The 15,634-nt window shown below is 37.6% G+C and overlaps 1 protein-coding gene across 1 annotated transcript in view; it reads right to left on the bottom strand.

Moving 5' to 3' along the window:
* Positions 1-1,127: 1,127 nt before the first annotated feature.
* Positions 1,128-15,634, bottom strand: part of LOC131062796 (ras-related protein RIC1) — a 58,180-nt gene continuing 43,673 nt past the window's right edge. Inside the window, exons 6-8 of the mRNA XM_057996530.2 lie at positions 5,880-6,035; positions 1,962-2,065; positions 1,128-1,596 (exon numbers count right to left, since the gene is read on the bottom strand). Of these exons, the coding sequence (XP_057852513.1) occupies positions 1,503-1,596; positions 1,962-2,065; positions 5,880-6,035 (354 nt within the window). The 3' untranslated portion in view covers positions 1,128-1,502. The remainder of the gene's footprint in view (positions 1,597-1,961; positions 2,066-5,879; positions 6,036-15,634) is intronic.

Here is a 15,634-nt window from a genome sequence, read left to right as displayed (position 1 = left end):
ATTATATTTATCAAAGTGCATCTCAGAGGTGGACTGGAAAATAACTCTATTATCATTTGTTCAATGCCAAGTAATAAAAAGCAACGCCATGGGAAAATGTATATTCCTAAAAAACTTTAACACTTTTATTTAGAATCTATATAAATTTGCAATGTGCACCAATGAACCAGAAAGATTTTGTTGATGATATAGCGTCGGTAGAAATCCTACAGGCCGACTCAGCAAGATCAAATGTGTGAATGGCCTATTGGCCTTACACATTTGATGAATCTATCAACTTATATTAATCCTTTAATATCTTTATTAAGTCACATATGCATTATCAGGTTTAATGATTAAACATACATTATCGAGTTTGACTTATCGGACTTGTTTCAAAGGGGCCAACTTTTGGTTAAAGTCTGCCACCCCTCATTTGAAGGCATGTGATGCTTCATGAAGGTCGTGCCTCCTTGATGAGATCCGACTCTTGGATATCTCCTTTTGACAGATATAAATGGACGTGGTCTTCCCTCTATGGAACTGAGATCAGACAGCAAGTTCGATCATAATCAGGCAGATCGAATTCATGTACAAGCAGATCAATTGATGGTGAGAAATTTATGTAGCATGCTCGGGGGTGATGATAAGAGCTTATCGTCTATGGTTGGGAAGGCAACAGATCTGATCTTTGCCTGTGGTTAACAAGCACTACCTTAAAATCAACATGGTATCAGAGCCAGGTCCAAGCTAGGAGCCCCAAGCACACGAGAGGTGTGGCTTAAGGGGGCCACTACCTTAAAATCAACATGGTATCAGAGCCAGGTCCAAGCTAGGAGCCCCAAGCACACGAGAGGTGTGGCTTAAGGGGGGGTGTTGATGTTGGAAATAAGCCACACCCGGACCGACGATGGACTGGTCCAAGAGGGGCCAGTAGCTCAGTGGTAGACCACTCCAGCAGCGTATGGAAGGTCCTAGGTTCGAGTCCTAGCTGGTCTATGTCTCAACAGATTCAATTAGTGAAAATGTTTGTAACAAGCGAAGAAGCAATGGAGGAGGAAATGAAAACCTATATATCAAAAAGCTCAAAACTTGTATGTTATTCACAAATGCTAGACTAAATGACACAATCAGTTAACAAAGGTGAAGGGAATGAATGGATGCTATCTCAAATTATATTTAAACCATTGAATAACACGTTACAGTGTCTAGTGGAAAGCCTGATGTAATAATCAAAATATAACAACTCACATTCCTCCAAAAATGACCAAAATAAGACCATTTAGAGAATTTTGAGAATGTTTATCACACTTGGCAATGTGTGAATAGTAAATCACTATACATTATTCTTAAATAGTAGTCAACTCCAATCAAGGAGATCGGATTTGCAATAGACAGTTGAGATTATAGGTCTCCATGAATTCTAGACCTCTTTGGAGCAATCACACAATACAGATAAATGAATCCAAATGTGTAGCCTGAGAAATCAATATTGTACAAGTCTTAACACAAATCTGCATCATCTATGAGCAGCAGCCACTCTTAGAGGCAACTGGTTCTCCTTTCATTTGAATTGTACTTGGTCTTGTAGTATTCATGGCCGGTTGACTGGCCATCCTGCAATAAAAACCATAGAGATTATGTAAATCTATAACATTGTTTCAGGGCACATTCCTCCCTTCCCCTTCCCCCAACAAAGTAAGCATGTTATAGCATTAGTCTGAAATTTCTTTATTGCAACAAAAAGTCTTAAAACTTTGAAAGCATGAGACAAGAATGATTAAAAACATGTGGTCCAGATCATTATAAAGCCTAGGCATGCACAGCAAACAAATATTTGAAGTATTCATAGGGAAAAAATCATACCTTACACTTTTTAAGACTTTTCTTTGGTTGAATAGTTTTCTTATTTAGTAACATTTTAACATCTCTTCCTTCTATTCCAAAGGGATATGAAAGATCAATGTCATAATACAACACACCTGTTCTTTATTTCAGCAGCCATGGTCATGAAAGCTTCCTCCACATTTGTTGCATTCTTAGCACTTGTCTCTAAAAATGGAATCCCAATCTCATCGGCAAACGACTGGAAACACAAGTAATTCACATTCATTCAGCAGAAGTCCAGTCTATAATAATTGCAAAGAAAGACAATCAACAAGATGAAATTAGTAGCAGAAAATTTATCAACACATAAAACACCAACCCAAGAATCTATTGTAACTTTGTCGACCCATAGTAGCAATACACTTAGAAAACCCATGAATAATCCCAAGTAATCATGACCCACCACATTTTTTGTGCCCTTACCCAAGTTTTCCCCAGATATCCAAAAGTGGTTTAGAGCTATACACACACACACAATTAATACAGAAAAGTAAAGAGCAAAGGCAGACTGAACATTTTTTATTTAAAGTTAGGGATAAGGTATTTTAGATTTTCTTGAAGTTTTAGTTTGAATATATTTCTTGTAGAAGATAAAATTTAAACTGAAATGATGGGTTTTCTTTTAATTTGTACCAAATGAGGGTTTCGGTTAAAAATGCAGGACTACCCCTGAAATGGTAGGCCAAGCTTCATGACAAAGCTATCCAGCCATTTGTCTTTTATACATATCCTTTTAGGTGAAAGTAAAAAATGATTCTTTGAAAGTCCTATGCATTTTTTTATAATTAACAATTATATAATGCATAACGTCTTTTCTTAATCTATACGCACTATATTTGACATAAAATAACAACATTACTTTATTTATATATTTTTACAGAGTACATTTTCATACACATGTTTCCATGGTGTATCAGATTATGTGAGATGATTTATCCAAACTAAACTATGTGGTTTAGAAGGACTCGTCCCTCATGACCTTTATGGTCCATTTAGCATTCATTGCATCTAGGTGACACTCACATGGATGAAGCACCAAAAGAAGAACCCAACTCTCACAGCCATGAATGGTCCACTTAGCATTCATTCAACCTAGTTGACACTTGCATGGGCATCCATTTAATCTAGGTGACATGTCATCTAGAGTGAATGAATGTTAAGTGGAGCATTCATGGTTGTGAGAGATGGGTTCTTGTGCTAGTTCTTCAAGTTGGTATTTTGTATTTGAATCTGGTTTTTGTATTGCTTTGGCATTTGATGTCAAAGGGGGAGAGATATCTATGAAAAAACACATTATCCTTGGGGGGAGACACTGTTACTTTGGGGAGAAATTGTTGGAGAGATTATTACTCTCTGTATCTGTATTTTGATTTCTGGTTAAATGATCTCTTTGGGAGATTGTTGGTTTTTGGTTTTTGGCATTTCTGTTTTGGCACTTTGATGGTTTTTCCATCTTGTGTTGCCATCAATGCCAAAGGGGGAGATTGTTGGTATTTTGGATGTGTTGCATTGGTTTTGTCATTGATGTCAACACTTGTCAACATTTATCAGCACTTGGAGATCTTTGATTATGTTCACTGGCAAGTCAGTGACTTATGCACAATCACCGGTATTTGGTTCACCGGCAGGTTATATTGTTCACCAACACTTGGAATGACTTGGAGACTACTTGGTTATGTCGAAGACACTATTTGATCACTTGGTTTTGGCGATTTGTTCATTGGTTTGCATATTTGTTGTTATTGGCAAATAGGTCCAAGTTATGCACCGGCAAGCATATCTATTCCAGATCAGCACAGCACATTATGAAGATGATTTGTTATTATTGTAAATGCATTGAGCCAACATGATGCATCACATAATGATTTTATTGTAATATCTTCTTTAGTGAGCCGACCTACTCAATTGGTCTTAGGCTATGGTATAAATGTAAGATCTCATTTGTGAGATTGATATGGCAATGTAAGCAAGTGTGAATAAGGTATATGCGAAAATAAGCAGAGCTATACACGTAGACATCATTTAAGATTGAAGGAAGCTATTGAGAAGGCATATCAGAGCTAAACCGGTACTGAATCCAGCATATGAAAATGCTATTTTGAGCAGTACATTGTCATTGGATTTAACCATCCAATTGTAGTCAGTGTGACTCCCATTTTGTGATTGAGCAATGAGCTCTAGGCAGCTGACCTTTCTGCATGTGCAGACTCCATATTGTACACACATACTATCTGCAGTAGTATCATCTGATTGTGGGTAAGGCTTCCCACCATGGTTTTTCCCCTTACAGGGTTTCCACGTACAAATATCTGTGTTATGTGTTGTGGATGTTATTGTCTTTCTGTTTCATGCATTAATCTTTACCGGTACTGCAATTAATTGATAAAACTGTCTACCGGCATAAAGTTTGGTTTACCGGTATTAAGAATTAAGTTTTGGTTAAGTTAATTTTGGTTTGAATTTATTGGACAACTGATTCACACCCCCCTCCCCCCACCTCTCAGTTGTCTCCAGGACCTAACACTTCACCCATGAGAGTGTCACCTAGATGCATTGAATGCTAAGTGGGGACTAGTCATGGTCATGAGAGATTAGTTATCTAAACCAAATCTGATTCAATGAGGATTGACTCAAAACTACACAGTTGAATCCCACATGACCTGCCAAGAAGTTCTAATGAGCATTATCTAGCAGCAACGAGTGCTAAGTGGATCATTTATGATGATGAGAGATGAATTCTTTTGAAGCACTTTACATAAAATATGGTTGATGAGCATTTGACTCAAAACTACAGAGTTGAATTCCAATAGGTTATCACTTAAAAAGTACATTGTTCTTTATTATATTGCTCCCTAGTTTTTGCTAAGTTTTTCAGTTTTAAATCCAGGTAATTAAACTCCATTTACACTTCTACTACACCATGTCAATGCCATGTAAATGGAATACTAATATGATTAACCAATTACAAACTAGACAAAAAAGAATCATAAAACATAGAAATAAAACTATTAGCATTGGGAATGACTAGAACTTATACACTTTAACAACCTAACAGGATGGTATTTATGAGCCCCTTCAAAAATTGCATCTCAATCACTCCGAGCCACTGTTTGTCACTGTTAAAGAAGTTTTGAAAAGTGACCCAGGATTTTCAGTAATAAGGATGTGTTTCAGTTAAAGATTTCAACTTCTAATAACCAGTATTTTAAACTCTGTGTATGTGCTTTACGCCAATTCATGATCACTTAAAATTCATAATATTATGTCAGGCATAGTTTATGTGAGAATGGCAACCAAAAATCCAAGTACATAGAACAGTTGAATCGAGGTCGTTGAAGACAAATATTAACATGAAACTGTCTCAAATGCCATGCACCAAACTGGGGTTAACATGAGATTATTAGACTTATGATATTGCTATGACTATGCTATTTTAGATAGGCTTTATGTATGATAATTTTTTAGTAAACTCCCTTTCCCTTTGCCTGCCAAACCTATTTTGGACATGTAAAGGATTATTGTATTTAGTTAAGAGAAAATTAGCAGTGGCTTTATTTGCAGGTGCCAAGCTCAATGCAGGAATTTTGGATGCCTTCTTGCATAGTTTTACACCTCCAGTGATATTGACCCAAATCCATGCGTATGGCCATATTTCTGAACTAACTAGTAAGAGACTCTAGTGAAAACCCTATTTTTACTTGACAGTAAAAACATGAAGTAATATCATATAAGGTCGTGGGGTTCAGATTGCCAATTAATACACTGATAAAATTAAAGGTTTTCCACTATATGCGAATATTTTCTGAGCAACACATGTTATAGAACTAAAAAGAGCGTTTATTGTCAAACCACACTCAAAACTAGAAAAACTGTTCAAACTAGTGATAAAGAAGAGAAAAGCTGCTATTTGTCTACAGTGAATTAAACAAATTTATAATACTCGGGGCATAAAGAAATTGACAGAAACAAACATGCACCTTAAGCTTTTATAAACAGTTATTCTATAAAATTACCTTAGCTGTTTGATAATCAACTACTTTCTTTGCAGTCAAATCATTCTTGTTACCAACAAGCAACTTATTCACATTTTCACTCGCATAGCGGTCAATCTCATTCAACCATTGCTTGACATTGTTGAAGCTCTCCTGGTCAGTGACATCATATACCACCTGCCAAAATTAAGAAAATTATTGATTAAGTTTGTTTACATTTTTGGAAAGCTTGAAAAGAATCATTCAGCGTACACTATTTGACATTTTTATTTTGGGGCTGAAAAAAAATTCTAAAATCATCCAATCAAGGATCCAAAAAAAAGATTTTGCACTGTATAGCTGGACCATAGAGTCTAGAAGTAGGGGCGAGAATTCCTGCACTCCTAGTAAGACTCCTAACAAAGGTGATTCATTAGTAGAGGAGATGGATACCATATCCATGGAAGATAAAAAGGAGGATATTTAACACTCAAAAGGAAAATTGGATATCAATCAAGGATATATATGTAGCATCCATAGCACATTGGCAAATATCAATGCTTTTATCCAGAATCAATCAGGCTCGCAACCAGATGTTTCAAGTGGCCACGGTGGATCATCCAAGCTAGTCAATCTTGATCCAAATGCTAACACACATATGGGATATAAGAACCTGATACCGAAGGTGAATATATGCAAGTTTGATGGCAAGGATCCCTTAACTTGGATCAATCAAATGGAGATTTTTTTTTTAAGTGTATCAGATTCCAAGTGGGCAAAAAGTGACAATGGCTTCCTTATATCTACCAAAGCAATTCAATTGGTATCAATGGCTATGTGTGCAAAGGAAGAAAAAGGCTCTCACTGTCACATAGTCAAGTTGTACAAAAGAGTTACAGTCACACTATAGTAATAGTGTGTCAGAAAACTAGTTTAGCCAATTAGCTAAACTATGACAAACAAGATAAATCAAGGATTATATTCAGTGATTCCATAAACTATCCTTGAAAATAGATACAATTCCAAAAGAGAACGTGAATGACTTATTTCTAGGTGATCTCAAGGATCACATCCAACATAACGTACACATGTTGAGCATTACTTCTATATCCACGCCTTTTGTCCTAGCACGCCAAGAGAAAGAGAAGTCATTAATTCCTAGAAGATAAGGGTTCAATAGCATAGGAGAGAAGAGCTTCTCAGCACAACCATTCACAACCCACTACATTGACTCCAACCAATTTGAAAAATAAAAGGCAAAAGGATTATGTTTTAATTGTGCAAAAAAGTCTTCGGACATGTAGTGTCGCAGTTAAAACACTTTGTTGGTGAAGCGGCCACCAAGGTTCAAACCCCTGTTGGGCCATTGTGCTCGCAGGCCTTGTGTCTTCGCTGGGTCGTTGTGCTCGCGGGTTTGAACAAGTGAAGTGTGGGGATGAAGTCCCCTGGTTGTGGCCTCACCGGTTCATAGCTCCAGGTCAAAAGCGTTTCACGTGGAGCCGGAGGGCGTGTCATGCCAGCGTCACCGATCACGTTAAAAAGTTTACCAGCCATTATAAAAAAAATTAAAAATAAAAATTGTGCAAAAAAAAAAAAATTGTTCTATATTGAAGGTACTCTTAAGGAAGAATATGATGAAGTTAATGCGCCAGAATAAGAATCAGGAGACCCCCAACCAACAATTTTTTTTCATGCATTTTCTAGCATGAGCACCCCACAAACTTTCAATGTAGTGTGTTTCATGAAGAAAGAGAGAATGACAGTGTTGATAGACTTAGGAAGTACTCACAACTTCATCAACAGAAAATCGGTTTTCTCATCTAAATTCTTTTATATATTCAACTCCAAAACTTCAAGTCATGATAGCAGATGGGGGCACTATCAATTGTTTAGGGAAATGCCATAACATTAAATTGTTCAAGGGAGAATATAAACTTGAGTGCTATATGTTTGTTATCTCCATTGGTGTAGTAGATCTTGTACTAACATATCAATGGATTACTAATTTGAAGACAATCAAGATGAACTTCCAAGATTTATTCATGTGTTTTCACTCAGAGGGAAGGATAGGAGAACTAAGAGGATTGTGCGCAAAGTCTCCATAGGTGGTAAGCTCTCATCAAATGCAAAAGATGCTTAACAAAAGTGCAGATGGGTTTGCAGCCCAATTGTTTTCATTAGAAGAGACTTCTACACCACTGGATCTGCAAGCAGTTGTAGCTATGCATGCAATAGTTTTTGGTGAGATGCCAAAAGCATTGCCTCCTAAAAGAAATCATGATCATGCCATTCAACTGGTACCAAAGAGCCAACCACCAAACATCAAGCCTTCCAAGTATCCATATGTATGAAAAAAGTGAGATCAAGAAGATGGTTCAAGAGACATAAGAAGCAATTATTATCAGGCATAACCAGCATGCTTACTCCTTTCTAGTAGTAATGACGTGGAAGAAAGATGAATTTGGATGAATCCTAACTATAGAGAGCTCAACAAGTACATCATAAAAGATAAGTTTCCCATTCTAGCAATCGACAATTCGTTAGATGAGGTTAATGATGTTTATTTTACCGAATTTGGTCTTCGTTCTAGTTATCATAGAGTTAAAAACAGAGATGAGATTGTACATAAGAGAAATTTTCAGACCCATGAAAGCCAGTATGAGTCTTTGGCAATGACTTTTGGTCTCACAAATGAACCATCTATATTTCAAATTTTGATGAACTCTATCTTCAAGCCATTTCTACAAAATTTGGTATTTTTTAATGACATCGTAATATTTAGCAAAACATGAGAGGAATGCTAGCAACATGTAAGCCACATCTCCAACATTCTTGAGTAGCTTGAATTGCATGCTAAGCCATCAAAGTGTGTGTTTGAAATCAAAGAAGTGGAGTATTTTGGTCATATTGTTTCACATGAGGGAGTCAGGTGGAGCCTTATAAGATCAGAACATTGTAAAATGGAAAATGCGTAGGATCCTCAAGAATCTATAGGGTTTCTAAGGGCTTACAAGTTATTATCACCAATTTGTATAGAATTATGGTAGTGTAGCATCATCTGTCACAGCATTATTGAAGAAGGATCCCTTCCAATTGAATGAAATAGCTACCCAGGCATTTGAGCAGCTAAAAGAAGCCATGTGCACAACTCTAGTCCTAGCTACTACACAGTTTTCTAAAACATTTATTGTGGAAAGTGATGCTTTCAGACATAGCATTGGAGTAGTGCTCATGCAAGAAGGAAGACCCATAGCATTTGAGAGCCACCAACTCAAAGATAAGAATTTGTCATAGTTCCACGGAGTTTCCTGATGGGGGGATGAGGGGACGGTTTCGGGGACTGGGGGACTGTTGTGACGTTTTCACACATCGCCCCATTGCAAATGGGGACCCATATTTTTTGCTTTTTAGGGTTTGTTCTTTCGGTTTTTTAGGGTTTTGTTAGCTAGCCTTTGCATTTTGAACGTTGCCCAGGGGATCACATAGGATAGCAAGTCCGGCTTGAGTGAGGTCCTGATCCTGAAATTTGGCTAAGTCTGGAATGCCCTGATCCTGAATTTGACTAAGTCTGGAAACTGAAAAAACCTCAAAAAACTAGATTTTGCAATATAACTCCTGGAGGTCTGAAACTACTCTCAAACATCCTGAAAGTATATATGGAATATAACTTAAAGTATAAGAAAGAAGAAACATAGAAGGAAATGTTATATTCCATAAAAATTATCCTGATAGAGAGTGCGAAAAGTCAAATTTCGCTCGTGTCCTTCTCCAAGGGTCCAGAGCGAAAAGCGCTCCTGTCCCTCTCCAAGGGACCAAGGCAAATCGCTCGTGTCCATCACCAAGGGACCAGAGCGAAAATGCTTAGTTGAGCCATTCCTGACCTTGTTTGGACGAATCGAGACATCAAAGGCATGGTGAAGGACGAAATGAGCATGATAGAGCATCCAGACTTGATCAAAAACAACGAAATGATGAAGTTTTTGCCTAGAGGGTCAAATTCGCTCCTGTCCCTCTCCAAGGGACCAGGGCGAAATACTTTGTAGCTCCCGTCCCTCTCCAAGGGACCAGAGCGATGTTCTTCATAAGGCGAGATTCAGGCGAAGATCAAGTCAAGTTTATGTTTGAAGGCAAGGAAGGATGTGAAATGAACTCATTGAATACAAATTGAAGATTTTGAAACGTCAGCAAGGACCCAAAATGCCTAGTTCGCTCCTGTCCCTCAGGAAGGGACCAGAGCGATTTTTGTTATAGATGATTTTCTTGCCAAGTTACAACCGATCTCAAGGCATGAATGAATGAAATGAAGTATGGCGAGACCGTTGAAGATAAATTTGGAAGCTGGCGAAGTGTGATGGAGACTACAAGTACAAATTCGCTCCTGTCCCTCTCCAAGGGACCAGGGCGATATCTTAGTTATGTTGCCTTTTCCTCAAATTCAAACCACTCCAAGTCAAGGAGAGAGGTGGCAAGGACATTTCGAAGCGTCTCAATCAAGCACAAAGCATCAAAAATTGCCAAAGATGAAGGATTTGCACCAAGACATCTAATTCGCTCCTGTCCCTCAGGTAGGGACCAGAGCGAAATTCCTATAAAGGCCAAGATTTTGAAAGTTTATCAAGTGTTAAGTGATTAAGGAGAATCAAGGGACTTCATTTTACGCATTGAAAGCAATGGCAAGTTGAAGAACGCAAGAACAAGCTCAAAACCTTGAAGTTCGCTCCTGTCCCTCTCCAAGGGACCAGAGCGATATTAATCATATTGGCTAAATCCCTCAAAGATCACGTAAGGTCAAGGTTTTGCAAGGTCGTATGAGGTCCAAGGCATGATTAGAAGGTGATATACAAAGACTTCAAACGTTAAAAGATCCTTAAATTGAACACAGAAGCTATATCGCTCCTGTCCCTCTCCAAGGGACCAGGGCGATTTGTATGGGATCCTTCATTTTCCTTCAAGTTCATGCCAAGTCAGGGTTTTTCGGGGTCACACAAGGTATAAGGTGTCATTTGAAGATGATATGCAAGAGTTTTGAACGTCAAAGTGTTACCAATTTGTGCAAGGAACTCATATCGCTCCTGTCCTTTGGACAAGGACCAGGGCGATATTTGCCAAAACACATGATATCCTTTAAAGATCACGTTGAAATAAGGTTGCACAAGGTTTTAAACATCATTTGGAAGGCGATACAAAGGGAGATAGACGTTAAATATTACCAGTTTGAGCTTAAAATGGAGAAAAGACAAGGATCGCTCCTGTCCCTCTCCAAGGGACAAGGGCGATGATCCTTTAAACATCAAAATGCCTTGTGAAAATCAAGTGGAACAAGCATGGAATGAACAAGCAAGGTTATTATTCACCATACGAGGAAAAGTTGATATCCAAATGGAGAATTTCAAGTGAAAACATTAGGATCGCTCCTGTCCCTCTCCAAGGGACCAGGGCGATATTACATCCAAGGGCATTCCTTCGCACAAACAAGTCAATCAAACTCAAAGGACCCAGCTAAAATGTCGATTTGAACGTGCAAATGAGGACTTTGGACGTCAAAATTGCAAGAATCATGACAAAGTTGATGGATCGCTCCTGTCCCTCTCCAAGGGACCAGGGCGATGAGGTACGTATCTTCCGTTTTCAAGTTTTGGCGCCCAAAGCAAGTATTTTTGAATTTATTTAAATGCTAAAAGTCGATATGTTTCGAAAATTTAATATTTAACTATTGCGCTTGGTATCAATTAATTATTTTGCCTTGTAAAAAATCGAAATTTATTAATTAAAATTGAAAGGCATTTAATAATTAATTAATTAATTAATTAAAAAAAATCGAATGGAGTGTTTGGTTTGGAGAGTCGGCCTTGTTATTTATGAAAAAAATCGTTTTTTTTGCTATATTTTTACAAAAGTCGGCCTTGGGGATGATAAGAGGTGAGCGCTATAAAGGGAGGGTGAAAATTGTTATTTTCACATCATTATTTGTCATTTCATATGCAATTTGGAGTATACAAAGGAAGTGCGAAAGTATCATTCAAGAGGAGGAGCGAATTTCAAAGGGAAGGTGCAAGCATTATCAAAGGAGTTCGAGTTTCAAGTTAGGCGAACTTGCCAAAGACATTGAGGAACACATCAAAGATATCCCCAAGGGTGGCGAATGGACAAAGAGGACGTTCATTATCCTTCAAGATCACGTCGAAGCCATCAAATTTTGATTTTTGCCTAGGCGAATTCCTCATTTTGCATTTTAGAGTTAAGTTCTCAAGTAAGGTATGGCAAGATCTCTTGTTTTAATTTCGAATTTTGATCGTCATTGCCTTAAGCTTGAATTTTCAATTTTGAATCCTTAGCTCAATCTTTTTTAGGAAATGATTAATAAAGGACTTATCATTAAGTTTCCTAAAATTTGCTCTCTAATTTATGTTATGTATTGCTAAATCATGTTACTAATTTTGAAATGTTGTGCAGGCATCAAATGGAGATCTCTTCAAGGAAAATCAAGCCGGATCCAGGACGGTCTTTGCCAGGACGGTCTTCGCCAGGACGATCAAGTTAGGACAAGGGCTCGTTGAAGAAGCAAATAATTTTAGAAGAGTTAATCAAAAATAACTTCTCAATGTTACCAAATTGAGTATCAACCAAGTGTCAGATGAGGTGGCATCCTAGTCATCACGTCTCCAATCAGTGAGGTCCATCTCAGCATGTCCAGATTCAATGTACTTAACTCATGGAAGGTGGCACAAACTCCGATGTACCTACCCTGGCTATCCATTGGTCGATTTTTCTAGAGAGGACATGTGTCCAAGCAATACAATTTTATCATTGGTCAAGCATTAAATGTTATGTAATGGTTGTAACAAACCCTAATTAGGGTTTTCATTGTAAAATCTTGGCCATTGATCTTGAATTGATCTAAGCCATCAAATTGTATTGTGGGCACTATATAAGCCCAGGCATTTCATTTGTAAAGGCTAATTAGCAATAAGTTAGAGATAGCATGTAAATAGTTGGAAGAGTTAGAATATAGTTGATAGAATAGTAATTAGAGTAGAATAGGAGGACAAGGCAAGAAATTGTTGCCATTGATTGTAAACAAACTCCATTTTCATTGAAGTAATGGTGAAGTGTGTCGTTTCTTGCAATTTGCATGGTTTCTTGTTGAGTCTTCAATCTTAGATGGTAGATGATTAGATGAATGGAGGAAATGTGATTGATTGATGGTGGAATTCGTATATCCATACTACTAGCAGTTTGTTGATTGCAGACTTGCCTTGTGTAGTCAACTGGAATCGTTCAGCTTAAGCTCAATTTCAATTTGTTGCCTCTTCATTGATATGCATCAACTTGGATGGTATCTATGTCTGCGGTGATGATTTGAACATCATAAAGCTCCCTTAGAAGATCGCACTAGTCTTGTGTAGATGTTCCATTGATGTCAAAACAAGATCTAGTTAGAGTTTCATCAAAAATCAAGTCATTGCTCCTACATTCTTAGTATTAGGATTAGATCCTCTCTTCGCCCTTATCCTTTTTTCATTTTTTTTCAAATCTGAGTTAGAGCCTGTGTTCCAGCAAAGCAGATCGGAAGTTCAATCATCACATGTAAGTCCCCTTGTGATCCCAGCAAATCACATCATACCACTGGAGCTTGTCCACACATAGAGACCCTACTAACAGAACCTTGGAGTCTTCCTAACTGATCCTTTATGCGAATCTTCAGCAGTTAGAGACTTTATTCAAGAGAGGATAAGATGCCTTTAGGTATTTTATTCTGTGTATGATGGTGTACAAAATACACGTCAACAGGGACCAAGGGCCTAAATTTGGCAATGGCGAGGGGAAGGCAAGGGGATGGCGGAGCGGTGGTGGGGGGCTGGTGCTGATATAAAAATAGAGGTGAATTGAAATCTTCAAGGAAAAATCTTCAATATAACATCTCTGTGAGTGCCCCGTGAAAGGCCAACTAGTTTTCACAAAGTTAAAGGTTGCAATCAGCATGTGACATATGGCAAGCAACCCAACGACATCCTCGGTAGAGGCAGCTGAGGTGACAGAAGTGGTGGTGCTATAGGGGGACGTTTCCCCCAAGTCTCCGAGTCTCGGAAATGTCCCCTTATAGGTAATGTAGGTTTTTTGGGGGGGGCGCATCCCCATGGAACACTGGAATTTGTTGATGTCAATTTATGAAAAGAAAATGTTGGCTACCTTGCATGTAGTCAAACAATGAAGACCTTATCTGATGGGAAGACACTTTATGCACAATAGTAAAGGGCAATAGATTGAAGCAAGGACTAATAAGTGATGCAGCAAAGATCTGTTTCCTTAACCCACCCAAAACAAAGGTTAATCCCGAAAGAGACAAATTGAATAAGCAAAGTTTCAAACTGAAACAAGTATAAGGTTGAGATAAATCATGATAGTCTCAAATATCTCTTGGAACAAAGGTTGTCATCTAAAGAACATCAAAAATGGGTCACCAAGATGTTGGGATATGACTTTGAGATAATATATAATAAAGGCAAGGAGAATGTTGTGGTTCATACTCTTATCTAGCAAGGATGTGTTGATGTTATAGCGACAGGAGATATCTTTCTCCCGACTGCTGTCGCAACCTCTATTAACATTTTAATTATTCCTTATGATAGCTCTCAGCGATTTCATATCTTTTCTAACTATTATGTTTTGTTAGGATCACTTTGTTTACCTAATCGCTGTCTTACTAAATACGTTTTCTTCATATCTTAACCGATTGTTAAGCATTATTAATTCTATGCGATTAAGTTAATTTTCTTATCAGGTTGCTAAGTGAATCGCAACCTTCTATCTATGGTCGTGTTCCTTCCTAACTGAAAGTTGTGTCATTTCATTGACAGTGAATTGTATTTATATATCCCTTTATCGGGATTATTAAAAGATATAGAGAGTGGTGCATAGATAATAGAGATACACACAAAATATAGCTGTGCGAATTCTAGACAGCTGTGCATGAAGATCTCTGCACTTACATGCTATGATATACGTGATCGGTCTGCTAAGTGTGTTTGAAGAAAAAGGCTGCAATATATATTGCTGTGTGAATATTAACTACTGTGTGCGATATATATCCTGCAATATATATATATACTGAATGCAATATATACATACTGCGATATTTATACTGTGAGCAAACATAAATAATCAATTTATTTGTTGAAGGTCATACTGCTTATACCCGTATAATACTTGTCAAGATTCTGGTGTACATATATACATTGTCTGTGTAGATATTGCTGTGCACACTTGCTTCATCTGTGAGGAGTTAACACACTCAGGTATATCGATTATCATAATTGATATCTTCAGCAACAGGAGATATACTCTGATATAATTTTTGAATTAGAACAGTAATATCACAAATATTGCTCTGTATCTCTACAATTTCAATTCTGATCCAAAATTTAACAGAATGAACCCACAAAATCACCATTATATGTCATTTCCATATTACACATAGATTGGGTGATTGAGGCATGAGAAGAGTGGGAGGAGGACATGGATACTCAAACTCTCATTGAGAAACTCCAATAGGATTCAAGTGTATCAACCAAATTCACAAGGAAAGGAAATGCTTTATGGTAAAGGACAAGTTGTACATATGCAAGAACTTAACCTTTAATTTTAAGGTGTTGGCAAAATTGCATGCTTCTCTAGTAGGTTGACAATTTGGATTCTTGAAGACTTATCATGGAATCAAGAGAGATTTTTTTTTTTTTTCGGGGGAGGGGAGGGCTAAAAGGGATGTTCAGATTCGTAGTAGAATGCATGGTATGCCA

The sequence above is a fragment of the Cryptomeria japonica genome, chromosome 9 (assembly GCF_030272615.1).
Source record: "Cryptomeria japonica chromosome 9, Sugi_1.0, whole genome shotgun sequence".
NCBI classification, from domain to species: domain Eukaryota; kingdom Viridiplantae; phylum Streptophyta; class Pinopsida; order Cupressales; family Cupressaceae; genus Cryptomeria; species Cryptomeria japonica.
The sequence above is the reverse complement of the archived record's forward strand: the minus strand, read 5'-3'. Positions and strand labels throughout refer to the sequence as shown.